Source organism: Cricetulus griseus, chromosome X, assembly GCF_003668045.3.
Source record: "Cricetulus griseus strain 17A/GY chromosome X, alternate assembly CriGri-PICRH-1.0, whole genome shotgun sequence".
Taxonomy (NCBI): domain Eukaryota; kingdom Metazoa; phylum Chordata; class Mammalia; order Rodentia; family Cricetidae; genus Cricetulus; species Cricetulus griseus.
Window position 1 is genome coordinate 830,321 of NC_048604.1, and position 26,498 is coordinate 856,818.

General features: G+C 39.2%; 1 protein-coding gene across 6 annotated transcripts in view; it reads left to right on the forward strand.

Annotated features, from left to right (window-relative positions):
* The window catches only part of Gab3 (GRB2 associated binding protein 3), a 136,353-nt gene that overhangs the window by 63,307 nt on the left and 46,548 nt on the right, over window positions 1–26,498 (forward strand). For 4 of the 6 annotated variants that reach the window (XM_027432523.2, XM_027432524.2, XM_027432521.2 and 1 more), the window contains exons 2-4: window positions 10,420–10,723; window positions 18,208–18,427; window positions 18,903–19,384. In XM_027432523.2, coding sequence (XP_027288324.1) covers window positions 10,420–10,723; window positions 18,208–18,427; window positions 18,903–19,384 — 1,006 coding nt within the window. The remainder of the gene's footprint in view (window positions 1–10,419; window positions 10,724–18,207; window positions 18,428–18,902; window positions 19,385–26,498) is intronic. The other 2 variants (XM_035450167.1, XM_027432522.2) reach the window with 1 other exon arrangement.

The following is a 26,498-nucleotide window of genomic DNA, read 5'->3' on the forward strand; positions in this document are numbered from 1 at the left end:
GTCCCGTGACCCCTTTGGCAAGGAAATAGAGTAAATCTCAGCAGAAAATAGAAGATTAACCAGAATTCTTGTCTTTCAATGGTTTTCACCTTTTTTAAACTTATGAATACACCTAAATTTCCAGAGTGCATTCAAGGTGCAACTACTGGAAAGAAAATGGGAGCTCAGTGTAGAGAAACAGGTCTTTGGAAGTTACTAAAAAACCTCCAAGTTGTTGCCAAATGTTTTCTTTCATTTCATGTTCTGGGATTACATCCAAGATTCTTGGAGGCCTTACAAATTGCAGTCAGTAATTGAGTAGTTAGGTTTCCTAAACACTAACCAGAATTTACTAAGTATATATCATTTGCAGTAAGAGAAATGGAGCAGTGAAAACTTGTTCAGAGTCAGAAGAACAAAAATGATAAAAGACCTAAAAAGGAAATGAAGAATTAGTAAATCAGACAAGAGCAAATCTTATTCTGCTTTCCTTTCTTTCCGCTGTGTCTAGAGAGTCCAAAGGAGAAGGTTTTAGGTATAGAAGTACATTTTAGAAAATAGCCTTGATAGTTCTATGTGATAGAACAGAATTTGTTGAAAGTTCTCTAACAAATGGCTTTGAAGTTGTACTGCTATGTGACTACATTTGTATCCAAGTACCTCTCAGTAAACTTCTGGGTACAACAAGAACAAACTAGCCTGAAAACCTTTCTGGTACAGTTTTAAGCTATCTTGAAAGTATATCAACTAAACTATAAAGCATGTACCATCTTCCTACTGTACCTCTGCTTTTTATTTAAATTTTCCATGTACATGTGCGTGTGGTGTGCACATATGTTTGTATTTGTGTGGACACACATGTATGCTAGTGCATGTGCACACGTGTGTACATACATGAGGAGACCAAATGTTGACATCAGTGTCTTTTCTATTCACAGTGTTTGAAAACATTGCTTCAAATGAATGAGAAAGAAATAAGAGAAGGGGCTATGGAGATAGCTCAGTAGGTAAAGCACTTGCCACACAAGTGTGAAATTGGAATTCAGATCCCAGCATCCACACAAAAGCTGGATGGGTGTTATTGCCTGCCTGCAATCCCAGAACTCAGGAGTCAGAGAGATGATCCCCAAGACAAGCTGGTTAGGTAGACTAATTAGCAAGCTCTGTGTTCAACAAGAAATACTGAGCCCTTGATAATATGTTACATGATAACAGTGTCTTCCAAATTCGAACCAGATGCCTTTGCTACAGCCTGGAACCCTTCATCTCCCTTGTGGCACACATACAGCTGGTGACAAAGTCCTATCAATTATGTTACCTATTTGTCTTCCATCATCCAGCCACAGCCACCTCTTTAACTTCATTCATTCTCTTTCACTTTAAATCTCCTGGTAGTTGTTAACTTAGCTCACTGGACTGCTGTCAGCACTGCAGTTGCACACATTCCATAGATTAGCTCATAATAGGCATACAATAAATACTTTTTCACTACATTGAGTAAATTTTCATATGAAATAATGGTTGATGCTTTTGGATTGAAATCCAACACTTGTACTTTATGCCTTTCTACTTGTCTCACCTTCTAGGGTTCTTGTGTAATATAGAATCTATATTTTAAAATAATTTTGAATTCAGTATCTTTTTAGATTCACTATTGTAAAATCATTAGATTCACAGGAAGTTGTAAAAAGGAAAATCCAGGAAGCTAGTGTAACGTTTTCCCAGTTCTCTTAGTATCAGCATCTAGCACAGTCACACAACAAGCAAAGGGTATTGGTACCAATTAAGAGCTACTATAGGTGGCTCCAGTTTCCTGTGTACTTGTGTATGCATGTGTGCACAGGGGTAGCTCATTATCTTGTAGATTCATGTAGCTACCTCTGAGGCCCATTACAGAATTGTGCCATAACAGCAAACCTTTATATTGTCCTTAAGTAGCTGCACCCATTTCAGTAAATGATGAGTAGTGATGCATTGAGAATATCTTATATACAAAGTCTATTAAAAATACCTGCGTTCTTTAGAAACAAAGCTAGGAAACATTTCTGCTGTCATAAAGTATATGTCAGCATAGGTTAAGTTTCTAAGAAGCACTGGATGCCGGCTGGTATTCTTTGGCTATAGCTTGGTTTCTGGGGTTTTGCTTGTAACTCCAGATGTTCTCAAATTAGTTCTATTCCTAAACTAGCCTTTCTTCATATGTAGTAGTGAGGAATATTGGGCTAGATCCTATGCTATTTGAATATAAGTTCATAGGAACAGTTTTTCTCCTCATTTTCCTCTAATCTAAGGCAGCTCCTAAAGGTGTCTATTAAGATCACTGAAAAAGCTGCTCAGAGGGATATCAGTGCCCATAAGCAATCAGAACAATCAGAATGTGAGCGCACAAATTCTGGAGTTCTATATACTCCTGGGCAGGACAGTGTATAGCACATCTATGGTTCAAGAAAGGAAGAGGCCCACAAAGGTTTTTTTTTTTTTTTTTAAGCCAGCAAAGTAAGAAAAACAAAAACAAAACTGCCATTGCTGAAATGACTATACTGAAAGATCAAAATCTAGAGCTTGAAATGAAGATAGCTGTGGGTTTTGCCCTCTCAGTCTGAGTTGGAAAGCATGGTTGTGGAGGCAGGTTACTGACCCATCCTGTGCACATGTGAAGGAAATGACTTCATAGCTTAGGGATTTCACCACTGCAGAGGGGCAGGGGGCCAATTCCGTTGAAACAAAGGGACAGTAATCACTCTTTCCAGAAAGGCAGTTTAAATCAGAGGCGTCTCTTTGCAGCCTCAGATACTTTCAGGATGTTTCCCAGGACATTTTAGTGTCTTTTGACAATGGATATAATCCAGACAGGCCACTTCATTTTATTAGAGTGAATTCTAAAGCCACAGAACTGAAATTTGTTATAACCCTGCCAAGTTTGTTTTACTGTGCAAGTATAACTGAATGCAGGGATAAAATGGTCCAGCTTCAGCCTCAATTGCCCATCCTACTGATTAATAAATGCTCATCCTAGGTAGTTTTAGATTAAAGTCACTATCTAGTCATTTGATTCCAAGCACATACTATAATGTATTGATAGAGCATTTTTCACATTTGAGTTACAAGAGTGGAACTGATAGCCTGAGTTCCAGGTTAGAGACCATTCGTATCTAGTTGCTCCTAGAAACTAAGTTTATGATGCAAAAATACCGGATGTTAGGTTCATTATAAACCCATACATACCTCCCCTTCTTTTCTCAATGCTTCTGGTCCCCTGATAACCTCTCTCTCTCTCTTTTTATTATTATTATTATTATTATTATTATTATTATTATTATTATTTGGTTTTTCAAGACCGGGTTTTTCTGTGTAGCTTTGGAGCCTGTCCTGGCACTCGCTCTGGAGACCAGGCTGGCCTCGAACTCACAGAGATCCACCTGCCTCTGCCTCCCAAGTGCTGGTATTAAAGGTGTGTGCCACCAACGACCAGCCCCTGATAACTTCTTTAGTGTCGAATGATGTGACTAGTGAATTTTTTCTGATATTGTAATATTTTTAATCTCTGCAAGTTCCATTTCTTCTTGCTTACATTTTCTATTTCTCTCATAATGTACATCTTTCCTTTAAATATCAAAGAGTAATAGTTTTTTAAAGTTGTTAGTTATCTGTTTATTCTATAGTCTCATTTTTTTATTTTGATTTTTATTTAAATTAGAAACAAGCTTGGTTTACATGTCAATCCCAGTTCCCTCTCCCTCCTCTCTTCCCCTGCCTTTCTCCCTCCCCTCTTCCCCCCTCCCCCCAACTCCCTATCCCATCCCCTTTATGCTTCCCAAGAAGGGTGAGGCCTTCCATTGGGGGGGGGGAGTCTTCAAAGTCTGTCATATCATTTGGGTCAGGGTCTAGGCCTTCCCCTGTGTGTCTAGGCTGAGAGAGTATCCCTCTATGTGGAATGGGCTCACAAAGTCCATTCATATGCTAGGGATAAATACTGATCCACTAGCAGAGGCCCCATACATTAACCAGCCCTCCTATCTGACACCCACATTCAGGAGGTTTGAGTCAGTACCATGCTGGTTCCCCAGCTGTCCAGTTGGGGTCCATGAGCTCCCCCTTGTTCAGGTCAGCTGTTTCTGTGGGTTTTCCCAGCATTGTCTTGACCCCTTTGCTCATCACTCCTCCCTATCTACAACTGGATTCCAGGAGTTCAGGTCAGTGCTTAGCTGTGGGTGTCTGCTTCTGCTTCCATCAGCTGCTGGATGAAGGCTCTAGGATGGCATATAAGATAGTCATCAATCTCATTATTGGAGAAGGGCATTTAAGGTAGCCTCCCGACTATTACTTAGATTGTTAGTTGGGGTCAACCTTGTAGATCTCTGGACATTTCCCTAGTGCCTGATTTCTCTTTAAACCTATAATGGCTCCCTCTGTTATGGTATCTCTTGTCTTGTTCTCCTCTATTCTTCTCCTGACTCTATCTTCTGGCTGTCTCATGTCCTCCCCTCCCCTTCTCTTCTCCCCTTCTCTTTCTCCTAATTCCCTCTCCCCTCCACCCATGCTCCCAATTAGCTCAGGAGATCTTGTCTTTTTCCCCTTCTCCGGGGGACCAATGTATGTCTCTCTTAGGGTCCTCCCTGTTTCTTAGCTTCTCTGGAGGTATGGATTGTAGGCTGGTAATCCTTTACTCTATGTCCAAAACCCATATATGAGTGAGTACATACCATGTTTGTCTTTTTGAGACTGGGTTACCTCACTCAGGATCTCTTTCTGATGATGGTTGATTTTTTTTTTTTGGCTATAGGTCAGTTTCCAGTTTCTTTGCATTTTTAGTAACATTTTGGGATGTTGTACTTGGTATATTGTTCATCATGTAGATTTTGCTGTTTTCTCTTAAATATTGTTGATTTGGGGAGGAAATCTAGTGATTTGTAGATCAGTTTGATCATTCTAAGGCTTCTTTTAAAGCTTTATTAGAGCAGACCAAGAGTAGCCTATACTTTGGGGCTAGCCTAGCCTGTTTCTAAAAGTTTGTCTTTCTGGAGTTTGATGAATGTTCCAGGTCTCTCCATCCTGGCAGACCAGAATTTACTATGTGATTTCTTGTAGCTACTCATTTTGTGAATCCCTTGAATCCAAGAACTGCGTTCTTGGAGTTGTATCATGGAGTTTCATTGTACATTATACCACTCAGCCCTACACTGATTGTCTTTCAAACAGTATCATTTATTGGAATAGTTTTTAAATTGATTTTGTAGGTAGGAAGCAAGCTCCATACCAGGTATACCAATATGGCTGGCAGAAGATACACTCTCCATATATGCTAAAGTTTAGGGAACAACTTCTACAGGAAAAACTCGTTTTTTAACAGAATTTCATTGGTTCAAAGTTTGAGAGATTACAAATAGATTTGAAATCAAGGTGTCAGCAGAGTCCATTACTTCTGAGGAATAAGGAAGAAGAATTCTTCTTAGCTTTTAAGTAGCTATCTTATCCCCATGTTTCTTCAGTGTTTTTCATTGTACAGCTCTGTGCCCTAGTATCTTCTTTTAAGGACATCAATATATAATGGTCTATAATCATATGTAATTATAGTCCACCATAATGGCCTTATTTTAATATGGTAAAGATCCTACTCACCCTATTTAGGAAGATAGAACACAATAATTTGTGTAGAGAAATACAATTTACCTATAACAGGTAAACACAGGTTCAAGCATCAGTCCCTCTTCCACAGAGAGTAAGTATATCAAGAGTTAAAGGCCAGACTGGGTTACATAGTGAGCTCCAGACAAGCCTAGGCTATACAACAAAACCTTGTCTCAGAAAAAATGAACATCTGTTTAAGTGTTTAAGACAATAGTACATCTTTTCAGTCTCATGTAATTCACAGATCACCTCTCTATCATGTTTTCTTTTAAAAATAAATTTTATTATGTATATTTTAGTTTCATAGCATATTATGATAGTGAAATAGTTATCACACTGAGGTATATTACCATATATCTCAAAGTTACTGTCTTTGTGATAAGAGCAGCTAAAATCTACTTATTATACAATAACACACAATACATTTTTAAATTATAGTCCTCTATAAGTTAAACATTAGATCTCTAGATTTCTTAATCCTAAATGTCTGCTACTTTGTAAACTCTTACCTACATCTCCCTATTTCCTTGTATGCCTTACCCTCATTAACTACCATTTCATCATCTCTGGGCATTTGACTTTAAAAACAATTCCATATATAAATGGGGTCATATAATGTTTTTCTTTGTTTTTGGCTTATTTCACCTGATATATTTTCCAAATATGCCTGATAAATGCTACACTCCTTCCTTTTTAAAAAACTGAATGGCATTCCATTGTGTAGATGTACCACATTTTCTTTAACCATTTGTCCACTGGTAAACAAATAATTCTGGAATGAACATGGTAGTGCAGATATCTTTACAACGTGTTGATTTTGTCTTCTTTTGGCATATATCCAGAAAAGGAATTTCTGGGTCATATAGTATTAACTTTATAGTGGTCATACTAATTTACATTTCTCACTAAGAGTGTACAAGGGTACCCCTTTCTCTCTACCCTCACAAACAATTGCTCTTTCTTTTCAAGAATAGATAGCCTAACTGGGGTGAAGTTAGGGTCCCTTTGTTTCAATTTGTGTTTCCCTAATGATTTGTAATGTTGAACATCTTTTTAATTGTTGCCTTGTAATAATTGAACCTCTTAGCATTTGTATGTCTTCTTTGTAGAGAGTTCTTTTCAGATCCTTCACTGTTTTTATTCCTTGAGACAGTCTCACCATGTAGCTGTGAATGGCTTGGAACTCACTAAGTAGACCAGGTTGGTCTTGAAATCACAGAGATCCTCTAGTCTCTGTCTCCTGAGTGCCAGAATTAAAATCATCTGCCACCACACCCATCCAGTTTAAGTGGGGCTATTTATTGTCCTTCTATTGAGTTGTAAACATTCCATCTTAAAATTTTTATTCATTTAAAGCATTTATTTATTTATTTTTAATTATGTATATTTGTGTAGGGTGTTGTGTGCCTGAGTGCAGGTGCCCTTGGAAGCCAGAAGAGGGCTTTCTGGAGAGTCCCTGGAGCTGGGGTTATAAGAGGTAACAGATGTGGGAATTGGGAACAGAATTTAGGTTTTGTTAGATCAGCATGAGTTATTTTTCTAGTCATAGAAGTTCTTTGTAAGTTTTAGAAGTTAAATCTAATCATCTGGGTGTGGTGGTGTATGCCTTAAGTCCCAGCACACAGGAGGCAGAGACAGATGGGTCTCTGAGTGGGAGGCCAACCTAGTCTACAGAGTGAATTTCAGGACAGCTAGGGCTACACAGAGAAACCATGTCTCAAAAACAATAATAAAACAAACAAGGCAACAAAAACAAAAACCCCAATCTAATCAGAAGTATGGCTTGCAAATTTTTTCCACAGTTGCAATTTCATTTTGTCATTTCCTTTGCTGTACAGAAGCATTTTCTTCTCCGTTATGCATTGAACTTTGGTTTTTGACCTACTTACTTAGCAGCTCCTAGAACATATTATTTTGGCTTTTGTACAATCACACTTCTCAGACAGATGTTTTATAGCCTAGGGAAACTCATGCTGGTAATCTTGTATAATTTAGCATCAAGACTGTATTATATCTTCCTCAAATTACTTATATAACTCTTCTTTTTCCTTCCAGCTCTGATTAACTACTGACTTCACACCTTTTCCTTTACTATGTCTTATGCATGCTCTTCCTTCTGTGTTGCTTTAGTCATAGTGCAGTTACCACTTCTATTTGGCGCCTTCTCAGACCTTGATCTGACAGAGGTCTTTCTTTTGTGTGTTCCCTTAGCATTTTTGTTTTCTTTTATTATAACACTTGTCTCATTGATTACAATTATCTGATTATGCCCACTTCCTCTGCCACCCACAAGACTGGGAGTGTCATGATGTGTGACTTGCTCAATTTGGCTTCTTCAGTATCTGAACAGTATCTAGCATATTAGTAGATCAACTGGTACTTTTTGAATCAATGAATTATAAACTTGTCTGTGTCATCTCTCCTCTGTGCTAAAAACACTTAACATGAAACTTGCTTCCGTGCTCAATTTGATTTCCTCTTTTGGAACCATTTTTTAAAAAGAAGTAAAATGAAGTTCCTCTTCACATTTCCTCACCAAAGTGGCCTTTGGAAAGTTTGGGGTACTCCAGGCCTTCCATGGAAGCTTTCCTTAGCAGGCATGCATGATGTCATCCTGTCCTTTGTCCCTGTTGATCCCAAAGCTGGTTTCCCACCTCCTGTGTTCTAAACCCCAGAGTAAGAGAATTCCTCTCCTTGTTAATGGCCAACTTCTATCTAGTTTTCTTGTTTCTAGAAATGTTTTCTTGTTATTGCTTTTTGAAACTGGGTTTCAATTTGTAATCCAGCTGAACTGGAACACTCTATGTAGGGTAAGATAGCCTTGAACTCGTGGAGTCCCACCAGCTTCTGCCTCCCAAATTCTAAGATTAAAGTATATTACTACCACTAGCAGTGCCATGGTTTTGAAACAGGCATTTGAGCCATTAATTTTTCTCTTCCTCCGAGGTCATTCCCATAAGCATACATTTATGCTGTTATTTCTCCTGTCTTAAAAACACAATAATATGCCTTCATTTTCTGACAGTCAAATCTCCTTTCAGAGCTTTACATGCATGTAAAGGCAGAACTAGGAAGGACTTACCTGCCCCAACCCAACTCAGTGACTGTCCTCTCTCTTGCTGCTCCTTGCCACAGCCTAGAAGTTTTTTGTTTCTCTGCTCCCCAACTAACCAATGGGGCAAGCTCCTGGAGTGCAACCAAAGTGAGGGAGGAGCAAAAATATGAACAAAGGAGTCAACACCATGACTCCTTTGGGGAAACCCACAGAATCAACTGACCTGAGCTAGTGAGAGATCACTGACTCTGGTCTGACAAATGGAGAACCTGCATAAGATCGAACTAGACTCCCTTAATATAGGTGACAATGGTGTGACTGGGACAATGTATGAGGCCACTGGCAGTGGGTCCAAGATCTAACACTAATGCACAGACTGACTTAGTGAAGCCAATTTTATATGGAGAGATACCTTGCTCAGCCTAGACACAGGGGTGTGGGGGTGGAGAGGTGCCTTGATCTTGCCTCGAAGAGAAGATGGGACAGACTTAATAGACTCTCTAGGGGAGGCCTTACCCTCTCTGTGGAGCAGATGGGAAGAGGGGGGAGTGGAGGGAGTGGGAGGAAAGGAGGGAGGGGGAACTGGGGTTGGAATGTAAAAAATAAATTAATAAAAAAAGAAAGTTTGGTATGGTTATGAACTATAATACTACCACTAGGGAAATGGAGACATAGAAAATCAGAAATATGTAGTCTTAGTTAGGTTTTCTATTGCTGCAATGAAACACCATGAGCAAAAAAGCAAGTTGGAGAGGAAAAGATTTGGCTTATATTCCATATCACTGTTTATCATTGAAGGAAGTCAGGACAGGTGCTGATGCAGAGGCCTTGGAGAGGAACTGCTTACTGGCTTGCTCCCCATGACTTTTTCAACCCGCTTTGCTATAGAACTCAGGACCACCAGCCCAGGGATGGCACCACCCACAATGGGATGGGCCCTATCACATCAACCACTAAATAAGAAAATATTTTATCACATTTAATCCCAACACTTGGGAGGCAGAGGAGGTGGATCTCTGAGTTCGAGGTCAGAGTCTTTTGGTCTACAGAACAAGTTCCAGGATAGTCATGGCTACACAGAAAAACCCTATCTTTGAAAAAACAAAAAGAAAGGAAGGAAGGAAGGAAGGAAGGAGGGAAGGAAGGAAGGAAGGAAGGAACGAAGGAAAGAAGGAAAGAAGGAAGAAAGAAAATGCCTTGCAAGACTGTCTACAACCTGACCTTATGGAGGCCTTTTCTTAATTAAGGTTCCCTCCTCTCAGATAACTAGCTTGTGTCAAGTTGACATAAAACTGTCTAACACACACACACACACACACACACACACACACACACACACACACACACACACACTACATTCACTTATTTTATTTAATGTGTGTGAATGTTTTGACTGCACCACAAATTCAGAAGAGGACATCAGATCCCCTGATACTGGAGTTACAGGTGATTGTGAGCTGCCATATGGATTCTGGGAACTGAACTAAGCATCTCTATAAGAGTAGCAAGTGCTGTTAACCACTTATCAACCACTCCAGCTCCCAGCCCCTTAAATCAAGAATTTGAGGTCATCTTTGGCTACACAGTGAGTTTGAATCTATTGTGGCTTCTATGAGACCTGCTCTCTCTAAAAAATAAAGTGTTACTTTAGAATGGCAGTTTTTCTTCTTTCTTGCTGTCCTTATCTCTGCTATAAGGTTGTTGACAGAGCTTGAGAACAATTGGTCTAATAACGTCATGTCAAATTTCCTCTGCAGGCTTGGCGCAAGCGCTGGTTTGTCCTCCGACGGGGTCGCATGAGTGGCAATCCTGATGTCTTAGAGTACTACCGAAACAAACACTCCAGCAAGCCTATCCGTGTAATAGACCTAAGCGAATGCACTGTGTGGAAGCATGCAGGTCCTGGCTTCGTTAGGAAGGAATTTCAGAACAATTTTGTGTTCATTGTCAAGACTACTTCTCGCACATTCTACCTAGTAGCAAAGACTGAGGAAGAAATGCAGGTGTGGGTACACAGCATCAGTCAAGTCTGCAATCTCAGTCACCTGGAAGATGGTGCAGGTAAGAGCAAGGTTGGAACACCTGGGAGCAAAGGGATTGTCCAAGACGTTTTGCTGGTGCTGGAAAGCTACTGCGAGTAAATGGTGCCTGCCTCTGTAACGGTATTTCGGCAATTTAATGTATATCACCAGAGCTAATCTCACTAAATTCAATATAACACTGGAAAGTACTGTATTTTGCTTAGTAGTAGGATTCGAGTCCAAATGTGGAAAGGCAAAAATCTACCCATATATATACCATTGAAGATCTCTTCTGGTAAACAACGTGGAAGTTGTCTCTGGATCACTTTTGGGCATTGGGAACAGTTAACTCAATCCTTTTTTCCTCTTCTTCCTCCTCCTAATTCTACTCCCTCTCTTTCTTCATCTCCTTTGCTCCCTCTTCTTTCACCCTGTCTCCACATACTACCATTTCCTTGTAATATACACGATTGTTATAGCCTAGGGTTATAATTTACTTCCTTTGTAGATCTTGTTTTTGAGCCTGTATTAGTCAAGTTTCTATTAAGTAATAGAACTACAGGGTAGTGTGTGTGTGTGTGTGTGTGTGTGTGTGTGTGTGTGTGTGTGTGTGTGTGTGTGTTTATTAGAGTGGCTTACAAGTGTGGTCTGGCTAGTCCAGCGTTGGCTGTCTTCTGATGGAAAGGCCAAAAATCAGATAGTTGTTCAATCCATGAGGATGTATGTCACAGTTAGTCCTCAGTCTACCTTGAAATCATTGAAAAGTGGGTTCTAATACCCACAAAGGAATGCCTCAGCAGCAGGATGAATGAACTTGCCAGCCACAGTGAGAGCAAGCAGGTAAAAAGCAAAAGCTTTCTCTTTCTGTATACTTTTATGTGGACTGCTACCAGAAGGTGTGGCCAAGATTTAGGGTGTGTCATCTCATCTCAAATGATCCAATTAAGAAAATCCTTCAGTATTTTTCCCTGGTGTAAGAAAGGACTTTGAGAGCCCATCCCACGTGAAGTGCTACACTCTTGCCGTGGACAAATGGGGAAGGGCCTAGGCTTAGCCCAGGATGATGTGGTGGACTTTGCAGAGTCCCTGTTGAGGGCCCTACCCTGCATGGGGAGTGGAGGGTGGATGGGGTGGGGGGTTTGGGGTGGGGGAGGATGGGTGGGGGTGAGGGGAGGGAGAGAGAGAGGGAGAGGGAGAAGGGATTGCCATGTGAAGCAAGCTTGTTCCTAATTTGAACTTTTTTTAAGAAAATCCTTCAGAGACTTGCCCAGCCTCTTTAGTTGATTTAGTTGATTTCAGATGTAGTCAAGTTGACAACTAAGATTAGCCATCACAGCTCCCTAGTATTATTTCAGCATATTTTGACACTTAGAATAGGGAATTTTGAATCTGATTTCTTTTAGAGTCTTTGTTTAGAAAAAAAATTATATCCCTAATGTTGGCACATACTTCAAGATTTAAATAACTCCTTAACTATTTTTAACATCTACCATGGAAATATCCATATTATAACACCAGGTGGCAATGGGGAGTCAGTGTTGCATGTCTAAGGCAAACATGCATGTGTGCTTACTTTTCTTTTCATGAGCCAGCAAAGCTTATTAAGTGATAGTATTTAGTAACATTGCTGATCTTTGAAAGCACTCAAATAAAAGGAAATGAAGTGACAGCAAGTACTTTATCTTTGTTACAACAGATAGAGCTTGCAAAGTCGCAGTATATCCATCATGCCTAACACCTGACATCAAGCAAAACCAGCAGAGCCTCCCTGACCAATCTTCCAGTGGTGCTTGCTTCTGTCTCTCCACTACCCTATTTGCTACCTTCAGCCAAACTTTTATAATTTTTCTTTTTGTTTATTCTTTGTGTCTTTCACATCATGCATCTTGATCCTATTCATTTCCTGTCGCTCCGTATCTGCCCTCTGCCCTTGCAGAGCCCTCCCCATAAATTAAAATACAATTTAAAAGAAAAAAGGAAAAAAGGAAATATCTTGTCATGAAAGCTGTAGTGTGACACATAGAGTCACAAAGTAAACCCTTTTATTCATACATCTTTACTTGCAAGTGTTGCAAGTGTTCATTGCAAAGAGTCATTGGTCTGGTTCAAGGCCTCTGGTTTCTGCTATACTTTCGATACTGGGCCTTCACTAGGGCTCCTCTTGGATACCCTGTTGCTGTCCTGTGTTGTGGACATCCTACAGCTTTGGGTCCCTTCACATGCTCCAGCAGATCATAGATGGGGTAGTTGTTGGGGTGGGCCAACTCATAATTATGGTTCTGGGCCTGTGTGGTTGCAGGGTTGGTCAACCACCAGCTTCCCCTCCCCCTTCACCATCAGGGTGAATTCTCCTGCCTTAGATTTCAAAATCTCTAGTAGAAGCCTGAAGCCTCAGATGGTACCAAACCCTATTTTCAATGGTATATCATTTTCTCTATGTATACACACACACAAATTTAATGCTTTTCCATCTTACATAAGTGTTTATCATACATTATGAGTAGCACCAGAAACTTTTGCAGTTTGAAGTGGGACAACAAAATAAACACATACTTCTTTTTCTTCACAATTTTATGAATAGAAGGCTCATTCCTATGTCAATCTTGCAACTTTGGTATAAGATTTTTCTTATAAGTAAAACTATGTCACCTGTTTGTACTAACAGAAGCAGTCTATGACTTTTATTTTACATAATTCAATTACTGGGATCATTCCTATTACACATTAAAGCTATTATTAAGGGAAAATATTATTTTAAAATAATCACTGTGGTGCCACAACAACTAACTTGATAACAAAAGAGGGTTGCTAAGTGCCTGATGGGCACAATAGTGAAGACTCTACATATCCTAGGTAAATAGAAGATTAAAATTCCAGGCAGCACACAGTGCATGGCACAAGAATTATCATACTATACATACTGCCTCACAATTTAAAATTTATGACTTCCAGGACTGGAGAGATGGCTTAGTGGTGAAAAGTGCTCTGGCAGAAGACCTAGGGTTAGTTCCCATCACCCATATCAGGCAACTCATAACTTCAGATCCAAGAGATCCAAAGCTCTCTTCTGTCCTTCACAGTCACTGCATATACACATACACACATTAAAAAATACTACTTCCTTGTTTCTGAAATTTTCAATTTCATATTTTCAGACCAAGGTTGATTTCGGGTAAATAAAACCATAGAAAGGGAAAGTACAATAAGAGGAAACAACTGTATAGTATTTGCTTCTGTCTCTGGCAGCCACAGTCTAGTCAACATTGTATCTTCCCTATGGATTTGTCTTATCCCATACTGACTCTGTGGCACATGTGCTATTGTCATCTCTACTTTGCAGTAGAGAACACCTGAAGAAAAAAGAATATAACTATAATCTGGAAATGTTCTCAAGAAGTTCAGGGTCACTCTGACTGAGGAACCCTGTATTGAAAACTTGGTTCCAAAAAAAAAAATAAATAAAAGCAAGCTTTTTATGATCTGTAGTTCTTATAAGTTCTTAATCTTGATTAATTTTTGAGCCCTGTTCTCAGGTTTTGGTGACAATATTAGTGTCCCCGAGAAACATGGGATTACCCAGCCCTAACAACAGACTGTTCCTTTCTTTCTCCTTATATACAACAATTATTAACGCCACTGTATTTATGTGTTGCTTATTTGACTCCTCTGGTCTAAGTGTAAACTCAAGTAAAGGCAGGGCCTTTGTATCTCCTACATCATCAGAGTTAGAAAGGTTCTAGTCACATATGCAGATGTACTACTAGATATTCTATATAAACATGAATATACACACACTTAATATAAATAAGTATTTATGCATATATAATGTGCTACACTTTTTAATACAGTGACAAAAACAAAAGGGGATGATTTATTTTGGCTAGTGATTTCAGTCTATGATTGCTTGGCTCCTTTGTTTATAGACCTATTTCTGGGAGCCTGTTATGAGTCAGAACATGATAGCCACAAGAATATGTGTTCATCACAATTGCTCACCTTAGAGTTGCCAGAAACAAGGGGAATGAATGCCTATACTTGTGGGCTTCTTTCTTCTCTTTTTGTTCCATCCAGGACCCTAGTTTATTGGATGGTGTACACACTTCTTTCCCCTTAACAATTTGTGAAAATGCCTATACTCAGAACTGTGCCTGAATCACCTTTTAGTCATTTTTCAATCCAGTCAAGTTGATAAGATTAATCATCACAAGTCCTCCCTTTGTGTATCTCATATCCTATCAAATCTCTTTAAACCATAGTTAAACTCCAAATAAAGATAGTAACATGGTCATAATTCTACATAACATGCTGTAGCTAGCCTGTATACAACCGAAAAAACTCAAATTCTTTTTGCAAATTGTCAACAGATTCAGTCAAAAATTCAAGTAGAAATTCTTATATGGAGACTGGAGGCAATCTCTTTTCTATGAATCCCTATAAAAAATTAAGAAACAATTTATATTCTCCCAACATAAAATGGCACAGAGTAAACATTCCCATTCCAAAAGGCAGGGATTGGAGCATAAGAAAGGAGGGATGGGACCCAAGCAAAACCCAAATCCAGCAGGTCAAGTATTAAATCCTATATCTCATGTCAATCAGCTGGAGCATAGGGTACTATGATGTGAGCTCCTCAGGGTTTGGAAAGCCATGCTCCTCTAGCCTTTTCAGCTACAGCCCATGTGGTTTCCTCCCTAGGTAGACTCCACTTGCTCCCAGTTGCTTTCTTTTTATTTTAATTTATTTTTATGTGCATTGGTATTTTGCTTTCATATAGTCTGTGTGAGTGAGGGTGTCAGGTCCCCTAGAACTGCAGTTACAGATGTTTGTGAGCTGCCATGTGGGTGCTGGGAATTGAACCTGACTACTCTGGAAGAGCACTCAGTGCTCTTAATCGCCGAACCTCTGCAGTCCCCATAGTTCCTTTTTTTAAAAAAAAGATGTTCCATGTTCTTGACATTTCCAACTTCTTGGGTTCTCCCTTGTATCTTCAGCTTCATTCTCACAGCTTCATGCATTATCTTCTCATGGACTCCTCCCAAAGAATCTGACAATTGTCTGGTCTCTCAGGCTTTCCTTTGAAATCTAGGTAGACACCTCCAAGACCCTAAGACTCTTAGGTTCAGTATTTTCATAAAACCAGCATCTTGTGAATAATGCTAGTGTCTGCCACCAGTTCATGATGGTATTTAGTCTAGTCCTTCTTAAAACATGGGCTGCAATATCTACATACCTGGACAACTAAACTTGGATAGCCTTGTGCCTTGTGTGAGTAAGGCATCCTATGAATAAAGTGCTGTGACAGTCCTCTCTTCTCAAGGGAAAGTCTTTCAAATGAGTTTATACCTTAACATTTTTAGAACTGTAATAGTTGGGTCACAGTGATTTCTGAGGTATCATAAAGACATCTTTCCTATTCTCCTGGTGCAAAGTGCTTTACATTGTTTATTTTTTATTTTTTTATTTTTTGTTTTTTTGAGACAGGGTTTCTCTGTGTAGCCCTGGCTGTCCTGGAACTAGCTCTTGTAAAACAGGCTGGTCTCAAACTCACAGACGTCCACCTGCCTCTGCTTCTTGAGTGCTGGGATTAAAGGTGTGCGCCACCACTGCCCAGCGTTTGCTTTTTTTTAATTTTAATTCATGAAAGTGTTTAACGTTGTTGTTGTCATTGCTACAAATTTTGGGATTGGGACCAGGGCTGTGGTTATTGTAGGCATGTGCTTCATCACTGAGCTGCATACCCTCCATATAACTTCTTTTAAAGATGCTAATCTTTTTAAAAATCATGACTTACTTAGTTACCACTTTATATGTATTTTTCAGGCCAAACTGAAGCATTTTGTAAGTCTTTGAATTCTGTGGTTAGAGAGATGGCTTAGCTTAAGAGTACTGGCTTCTCTTATAGAGAACCTGGGTTGATTCCCAGCACCACATAGCACCTTAGAACAACATGTGACTACAGTTCCAGAGGGGATTTGACATCCTCTTCTGTCCTTTTCAAGCACTGCACACATGTGCACAGAATACATATAGACAAAACACTATACTAAAAATAAGTTAAAATTAAAAATAAAATGAAATAAAACATTCAGTTCAAGTATTTTGCTTTTTGTTCTGTGATTTTCACTGTAAAACTGATTGAAATCATCTAGAAACCCTTGAAGAACAGAACAAAAGTTGTGTTGCCTTTTGTGTTCTGCCTTCCACAAAATCTCAGGGCATGACAGAATGCAGTAATGTTCTTTTCCTCTAATTCTATCCCCAGAAGACTCTTCATTCTCTTGTGATACCCCACGAGTACAGTCTTTTCTTTCTGGACTCTTACAACACTCTTATTTTCTAAGTTCCCACTACAGTCATCATGAAATTCTGCTCATAGAATTCCAGATCTTCTTTAGCTTAGGTCTCAAAATTTCCAAATTCTTCCCATAAATCATTTCCAGAGGCATTTGAGCCACATATTCAGGAATAATTATAGCAACAGCCCCATACCTAGTGCCAATTTTCTGGATTACTCAGATTTTTGTTGGTGAAACAAATTGAAAGTAGAAATCTTCATGTTTTACTCATGATTTCAGAAGTTTCAAACCATGGTCAACTGGCTCCATTGCTTTGGGCCTGAGATAAAATAGAGCATTATAGCAGGAGAAGAGTTTAACAGAGGTTGTTTGTCTTGTTATAGACAGGAAGGAGGTGGGGGCAGGATGGAATGTAGCCCCCACCAAACATGTCTCCCTAGTGACCTCTATTCCAAGGAGACCCTACCTCCAAAAGTTTCCACAAACCTCCAAATAATGCTGTCAAATTATCAATCCCTTAGTAGATTAATCCATTCTTGCCACTCTTTTTTGAGACAGGATTTCCCTTGTAGCTTTGAAGCCTGTCCTGAAACTAGCTCTTGTAGACTAGGCTGGTCTCTTGAACTTACAGAGATATGCCTGCCTCTGCCTCCCAAGTGCTGGGATTAAAGGCGTGAACCACTGCTTCCTGGCTGATTAATCCATTCTTTAATGGGAATCTACATGATCTAGTCCCTTTTTAATGATTGGATTCACTACTTAGTGTGAGAGCCTTCAACACATGCGCCTTTTGGGGGTGAGTCATCACATCCAGACCATAATATTTATATGCCTGAATGCATATGTAAGTACAGACTTATTATGCATAAACACAATAAATAATATGCACAGACATATGTATATTTGTTGAGTGAATAAACAATGATTCAAAGCTGCCGCTGAGGACTGTTAAGCTGTGTATAGACTATTGAACTGCAGGTTTTCAGGCCAAGAATGCTTGTTTTGGGGTGGGTTTTTTTTTCTCTTAATTGAGTCAACTCTTCACTTTTGGAACATTGGTCTCCTTTCCCAGACATTGTTTATAGCTTGAGGAAATGGTTGCCTCCACCAGTACAAACACCAGCTGTGATTTGCATCTTCTATTTGGTTCTTGGATACTGTTTGAGAAACTTTGAGTGAGTGTTATAGCCATTCTTAAAACACTAACCTTGGGAAATGATTTTTCCAGCAGATTCAGTGGAGAGTCTCTCTCACATGCCCTCCTCCCTCCAGCCATCCCCTGCCAGTTCATTTCATACCGCACATGTTGCCAACTCTGCCTTGCCAAAAGATGGCCCAAACAGTAATACTGTAGCCACTGAGGAAACCAGAAGTGAGTCAGAGTTTCTCTTCCTTCCTGATTATCTGATCCTGTCCAACTGTGAGACTGGAAGACTGCACCATGCCAGGTATGTTTACTTTTGGGACTCAGCTGGGCCTTCTAGAATGTTCACAGAGCTCACACTACCTCCAGCAGAGATGTGCTCAAAGAACATAGCCAAATAAGTCTGTTTAGCAAGAATGTTTTCTAGTAGGTGGGTATACTCTCATATCTTTCTTATTATTGCCAAGGACAAGGGCAGATCATTATCAATATCACTATTAAAGATGAAGTAGTATATTAAATAAAACGAGTCATGGGTTTCAGCATTGTGGCTTTCATTTCTCACCTTGCATGTCATACTTATCTGCTGCTATATAGAATGGAAAACCCAACAGAATTTTTTTCTGCACTAAGAAGTTGGTATAACTGTGGGTTGTAACAAGAATAAGTCTCTACAAGTAGAAAAAGGATGGCATAGGGCAACTTAGAATGAGGTACATATGGATTTTGTATATGGATGTCTATATATCAATCAAATTTATATGCTTTTGTTCCTTTAGTCTTCCCAACAGATGTGATAGCTGGTCAAATTCAGACCGTTCATTGGAACAGACTTCATTTGATGATGTTTTTCTTGATGGTATGCGGCCATTTACTGCTAATAATTTGGTCCACCCCCTGCACCATGGGAATGGACTTCAGGATGTGCCTTCCACAAGGCCCCAGGCTGCTCTAATTTGGACTAGAGAAATCAACGTCCCATCCAGGAACCACATGCCTTCTTCACCATTTCTGGAATCTTCCTTAAGTCCCACAATTCATGTAGGAAAAAAGCAAGTTTCCTTACCCAATGAAGCAAAAGATCTAAACATTGTGTCCAACACTCCACCTCCTCGACCTCCTAAGCCAAGTTATCTCTCTGAACGGCGTCAAGAAGATCAGCTCCTGTTGACTGGGTACAACAGTAGCAAGAAGCCAGGGTATACTATGGTGCCAAGAAGAATCTCTCTCTCTGGTTTAGATCATGTGGGGTCATGGAAAGGTAAGTGTTGGGTGCTAATATTCAGATAAATAATTATAAGCATTGACTATCTTTCACAACTCATTATCATAACTTGTGTCCACATGATAGCATTCATTGTTCAAACCAGCCCAGTCTCCTAATGAGGCTGAATGTACAGTGAGAACATGCAGAACTCTCTTGTTTCTTCACCCCTATTTTGAGCCTTGCTACCAGGGAAGATTCTTAGGTTGCTAAAGATATGTAAAAGGCCAGAGACCCCACCCATTGTGAATACTTTCCAGGTTGTAATCTCTTCATCTGAGACTGACTTGATGGTTTTTTCTTTTTTGGAGTCAATTGAATATATACTTAGTACAGAAGGTCATGTGGTTTTGCTTCAGCTCAACCCCATTCTCTTCTCTGCTTCTCACCTGCATAATGATCTTAGAGATTGTAGATCATAGCTCCTTGTATTTCTTATCAATTTTGTTAGTCTCATTCAGTCTCCCAATTCACATTTTCTTTCTAGATCCTAACTGGCATATGTAATTCTCACCTAGTCTCATCAATTCTGGTCTACTGACATATCCAGGGTGAATGACTTGCAATTTTGCATATAGCGCCGTTTTCTAACACTCTCTGCCCTTCCACTCCAGCTCTCTGAGACCTTCAGAATCTGCTTGACAGAAGTCCATGCAATTCTGGCTTTTTAGTAAACTCTTTACTGCTTCTTCTGGCAGTCTCATATTTTGCCATAAGTTCATCTTATTCTTTTCTCTTATGCCAATGGGTCTCAGACAGATACGGGGCAAAAAAGAAAAACCCTCATTCTCTCCCTCTCTCTCCTCTCAAATACAATCACATGATATTACTTACAAAGACTATATATCAAAAGAGTTAGTTAAAAGTCAGGCGGTGGTGGCGCATGCCTTTAATCCCAGCACTCAGGAGGCAGAGGCAGGCGGATCTCTGTGAGTTTGAGACCAGCCTGGTATACAAGAGCTAGTTCCAGGACAGCCTCCAAAGCCACAGAGAAACCCTGTCTCGAAAAACCAAAAAAAAAAAAAAAAAAAAAAAAGAGTTAGTTAAAGTGTTTAAGGAAGGCCAATTGGTTTTCAAATCTCTTTTTGATTGGGAGTATGTCACTCTGGAAACACTCAAAAGTCCCTTAATGATGTCACTAACCATCACACATCAGATAACTCCAGTGAAATGGGTGTGTACTGATTTCACAAAGGTCCAAGGAAATAGTGATAAAAAGTGGGGGCAAATAAAAGTTGGCAAGCAAAATTTAGAAACTGAAGCTGGGTGATGGTGGTACACAACTTTAATCCCAGCACTTGGGAAGCAGAGTTAGGTGGATCTGTAAGTTCAAGGTCAGCCTGGTCTACAGAGTGATTTCAAGGACAGCTAAGGATACACAGTGAAACCCTGTCTTGAAAAACCAAAAGAATAAAAAAAAAAGAAATTGAAATGAATATAGCTAGTAGAATAATAGAGTGTGACAATGAATTGAAAGTCTTGAGACAAACATAAGACAACCAGGTTGTGCTCTTTCAGATAAAGACAAACACAGGTTAAAATAGATGAAAATAGGGGTTTTGGCCATGAAACAACAGTGAGGAGTAGAAGCAAATTGGGCTGGACAAAGCAGAGGGAACATGTGAAGTTGACCACTCCTTTCTCTATGCCATCCATCTGGATGTGGAGTTTGTGTGTGGAAGCAGAATTGGGAAAGACCCATTTTTTGTTAATCTGGATGTCCATCCCATGACGGGGCTCCCTGTATTGGGAAGGTTGTTCTGTTCACTCTATTATAAATGAAACCCATGTGTATAAGGGTTTCTTCAGTCTGGGCTCTGTTTCCTCTCCTCTGCAATTCAGCTTGTACCAGTACCACAGTTTCTTAATCATTGAATATTTCTGTCTTGATAGAAATCAGTTAGAAAATTCTTTCATCTCTTGTTATCCATATGCAATTTGTAAGGATGATCACAGATTACTTAGCACACCCATGCCATCCATATTTTATGTTAGATCCACAGAACTTGCTTATGTTAAAGCTAAAAGTTTAGACCTTTTGACCAACATCTCATTTCCTTGCACTGCCATGTTCCTGGTAATCACAGGGCTAGGCCCCATTTTATGAGTTATTCGTTTTAGATTTGACATGTGAGATCACGAAGCAGTTTTTCTTTGTCTGGTTGCTTTCATTTGGTATAGCCTTTCAAATTAAAAGTGTTCTCATTTTATGGCTGAATGAACATGTTACTGTGTGTATATATGATGCTCTGTGTGTGTGTGTGTGTGTGTGTGTGTGTGTGTGTGTGTGTGTGTGTGTGCGCGCGCGCGCGCACATGACACATTGTTTTCCTTTTACCTGTTGATGGACATTTTGCTGTTAACGTATCTTAGTAAGTCTGGGACTGTAGATATCTTTGACATTCTGATTTCATTTCCTTTGGACATCTAATCCTGGTGCTGGAACTGCTGGATCATATAATAACCTTATTTTTAATTTTTTGAAGAAGCTTCCTGATATTTTCCATAATTTCTGCAATAATTCACATTCCTACCACTGGTGTGTAAGTGTTTGCTTTTTTCCACATTCTTACCAGCACTTGTGATTTTTGTTGGTCATTTTTATGGTTGTTATCATAGCTGGGCTGAGTTGATAATCTAATTTTGAACTTCCCTAATGGCTAACAATGTTGAACATATTTCATATATTTGTTGGTATCTGTTGCTTTCTTGGAAATGTCTATTAATCTTTTTGGAAGGTTTATTTATTTCTATTTTATATGTATGTTTGTTTTGTTTGCATGTATGCCTATGCACAATTTTTGTACAGTCCCTGCAGAGGTCAGAAAAAGGTATAAGATCCTTTGGAACTACAGTTATAGATGGTTGTGAGCCATTAAGTGAGTTCTGGGAATTGACCCTTAGTCCTCTACATGATCAGTTAGTGCTTGTAACCATTGAGCAATCCCTCCACCTTCTACTGATCATTTTAAAATTGGGTAACTTGCGTTTTTGTTGCTGAGTTTTTTAGTTCCTTATAATATATTCTCATGTATTTACTATTTTATGTTTATTGTCAAAAGCAGTTTATTTGGCTCTTTTGCTGTTGTATGAAATTCAAATTGATTTTGTATTTTGATATCATATCCAGTTTTTCTAATATGTAGATTATTTTTCATTTTTGTATAGATATATTATCTGCAGATAGTAATAACATCAGTTCTTTTTTTTCCATCTTTTTTAAAATTTGAATTAGAAACAAGATTGTTTTACATGTCAGTCCCAGTTCCCTCTCCCTCCCCTACTCCCCTACCATGCCCCCCCAACTAATAACCTACCTATCACATATCCTTTCTGCTCCCCAGGGAGGGTGAGGCCTTCCATAGGGGTCATCAGAGTCTACCATATCCTCTAGGATAGGGCCTAGGCCCACCCCTGTGTGTCTTGGCTCAGGAAGTATTCCTCTATGTGGATTGGGCTCCCAAAGTCCAAGCCTATGCTAGGGATAAGTACTGAACTACTACAGGAGGTCCCATAGATTTCCAAGGTCTCCTCACTGACACCCATGTTCATGGGGTCTAGATCAGTTCCATGCTGGTTTCCCAGCTATCATTCTGGGGACCAAGAGCTCCCCGTTGTTCAGGTCAGCTGTTTCTGTGGGTTTCATCAGCCTGGTCTGGACCCCTTTGCTCATCACTCGTTCTTCTCTGCAACTGGATTCCAGTTCAGTTCAGTGATTAGCTGTGGGTGTCTGCTTCTACTTCCACCAGCTGCTGGATGATGGCTAAAGGATGACATATAAGACAGTCATCAATCTCATTATCAGGGAGGGCATTTAAGGTAGCCTCTCCTCTGTTGCTTAGATTGTTAGTTGGTGTTATCTTTGTAGATCTCCAGACCTTTCCCTAGTGCCTGATTTCTCTGTAAATCTAAAATGTCTCCCTCTATTATGGCATCTCCTTTCTTGTTTTCTTCTATTCTTCCCCCCACTCAACCTTTCTGTTCCCTCATGTCCTCCTCACCACTCCCGAGTGGTTAAGTGTTGGACTTAAGATCCAATGGGCTAATGCCCATGTGGATTCGAACCCCACTCCCAGTAGGAGTGGTTGTTATGTTTGAGATCCTTTCCTCTAGTAATTTTGCAGTTCTTATTTTTAACTCCTATATCAATTTATGAATAAAGCTAGTATACACATTATGTGCAGCTTTTTAAAAAATTATTTATTATGTACACAGTATTCTGTTTACATGTCTGCATGCCAGAAGAGGGCACCAGATCTCATTATAGATGGTTGCTGGGAATTGAACTCGGGACCTTTGGAAGAGCAAGCGGTGTTCTTAACCTCTGAGCCATCTCTCCAGCCCCCTCTGTGCAGCTTTTTGTATGTTGACAAGTTTTTAATTCCTCTGGATGTTTATCAAGGAATTTAATCCCTGGATCATATGGTTGAAAATAGGTTTAGGTTTTTATAAAACTGCCATAGTGACCTCCAAAGTGGTCATATCATTTTTGCATTCCTACCAGCTAGGAATTATAGTTCCTTTCACTCTACATCTTCACTAGTATGGGGTGGTGTCAATAGTCTGGCTTTTAGCCATTCTATTTGTTATTTTATTTTAATTTCCTTAATATCATGTGATGTAAAGCATCTTCTCATAGGCTTATTTGCCATCTGTACATAGTCTATAATAAAGTGTCTTTTAAGATATTTAGCCCATTTTTAATAAAGATTGTTTCTTTATTGTTTATTTTTAAAGTTCTTTGTATGTGTTGGATAGCGGTCTTTTATCAAGTATGTTTTATTTTTGAAATGTCTCTTCCTAGTTTGTGCTTGCTTTCCCCTTCTCATGGTAGTGTTATTTAAAAAAAATTAATGGCATCAGTTCTTTTATTCTTCACTAGATACAAGATCATCTAGGTTTTATCCTAGTAGCAATACCCTAGTTTTTCAAGTTACAGTTAAGCCTAAGACCCACTTTGAGTTAATTTTTGTGAAAGGTCTCTGTTTACATCACTTTTATATGTGAACATCCAATTGTCCCAGCACTATTTGATGAAAATATGTTTTCTATAGTGCATGGCATTCACTTTATTTTCAAAGTTTAGCAGAACATATTTATGTGGCTCTCTATTCCAGCCCATTGAAATATTTGTCTGTGCTTTCACCAGAGTTTTAGGAAAAAATTCTAGGCTCCAGGGAGGATCCCAGTGGACTAGGTTCAGCTACCTGCTTGAATATGCTAATTAAAGAAATGGGCAGAGAAAGAAGCTTTATTTTTTGAGAAAGAAGCTTTAACTAATAGGATTACACTAGATCAAACAAAACAAAATAATGAAAAAAAAATCACTGAACCTAGGTCCATTCTAAGGAAATTTTGAGAATTTATAGGAGAGGAAATGAATCTAAGAAAAGAACTGGGACATGCATAGCTGAGGGGGTAGCAATGTTAGAAAGCTCACAGAAATAGGTAATCTTGTTCAGGCTGCTTATCTGACCAACCATCATCTCAGTTCTGGTTTTAGAGTTGTTATCACAGTCATTACTTGAAGGAAGCAATCTGGTTTGCATGACATGACTGTTCCTGATATTGCCTCTATTCCCTTCATGGAGAAATTGCCTCCATTTAGAGAACAACTTCATCATAGGGTTAATCTGTTCTTTGAGGCACATCATTTTGGGGGTTAGTTTGAGTCTTTAATTATAATGACATTTGTTCATTAGTCCTGACCTTCTTAGGATGCAAGATACCTGAAGAGAAGCATGAGTTAGAGGGAAAAATTTAGAAAGGGAAAATAGAGCCAGAGTGGGATAAAATGGAGTTAGGCTACTGAGTGAGTTTTCCTTCAGTACCACACAGTCTTGACTAATATAGCATTAGTGTCAGTTCCTTACCTTTGTTCTTCTCTTTCTATATTATGCTAACATTTTTGTGTTTCTGCCTTTCCATCCACTTAAACTTTATATAGGAACTATTTATATACACATAATTGCTTTCTGTTTTTTATTAGAATTACACTGTATTTATAGATGAACTTGGGAATAGATATGTTGACAATGTTGATTTATTTATGAATCGATAAGCTTCTTAAGAGAATTAACATGGTATATTTCTCCATGGATTTAACTTAAGTGTATTTTTATTTTTGATTATGCATATATGTGTATGTCTGCATGTGGATATGTGTACATGTAAGTGAAAGTGCGTGTGGAGTCCAGAAGAGGTCATCATTCATTGTATTCCATTGAGCTGGAGCACAGGTAGTTATTAACTACCTAGTGTGGATGCTGGGAACTAAACTCTGAAAGAACAGTGTGTGCTCTTAACTAGTGAGTCACTTCTGCAGGTCTCATTTATTTAAGTTATTGTGTATGATGTATATCTGTGTGTGCATGTATGAATGTGAATGTTTTCCTCTATTGTTATCTATCTTATTTTTATCATTTTTTATTTGAATTAGAAACAAGATTGATTTACATGACAATCCCCTTTCCCTTCTCCCTCCCGTCCTCCCCTACCACCCCCCCAACTAAAACCCTACCTATCACATACCCTTTCTTCTGACTCAAACTTTCTGCTCCCTCATGACCTCTGCATCCTTCCCCTTTTTCCCTTCTCACTCTCCTAGCTCCCTCCCCCCTCTTCCCATGCTCTCAATTTGCTCAGGGGACCCTTTCCCCTTCTCCAGGGGACCATGTATGTCTCTCTTAGGTTCCTCCTTGTTTACTAGTTTCTCTGGCAGTGTGGATTATAGGCTGGTAATCCCTTACTCTATGTCTAAAATCCACATATGAGTGAGTACATATCATGTTTGTCTTTTTGTGATTGGGTTACCTCGCTCAGAATGGTTTCTTCTAGTTCCATCCATTTTCCTGCAAATTTCAAGATTCCATTGTTTTTTTCTGCTGAGTAGTACTCCATTGTGTAAATGTACCACATTTTCTCTATCCATTCTTCAGTTGAGGGGCATCTGGGCTGCTTCCAGTTTCTGACTATTACAAATAGTGCTGCTATGAACATCGTTGAACAGATGTCCTTGTTGTATGAATGTGCTTCTTTTGGGTACATGCCTAGGAGTGGAATTGCTGGATCTTGTGTCTACCTTATTTTTTTTAAAACAGGTTCTCTCACT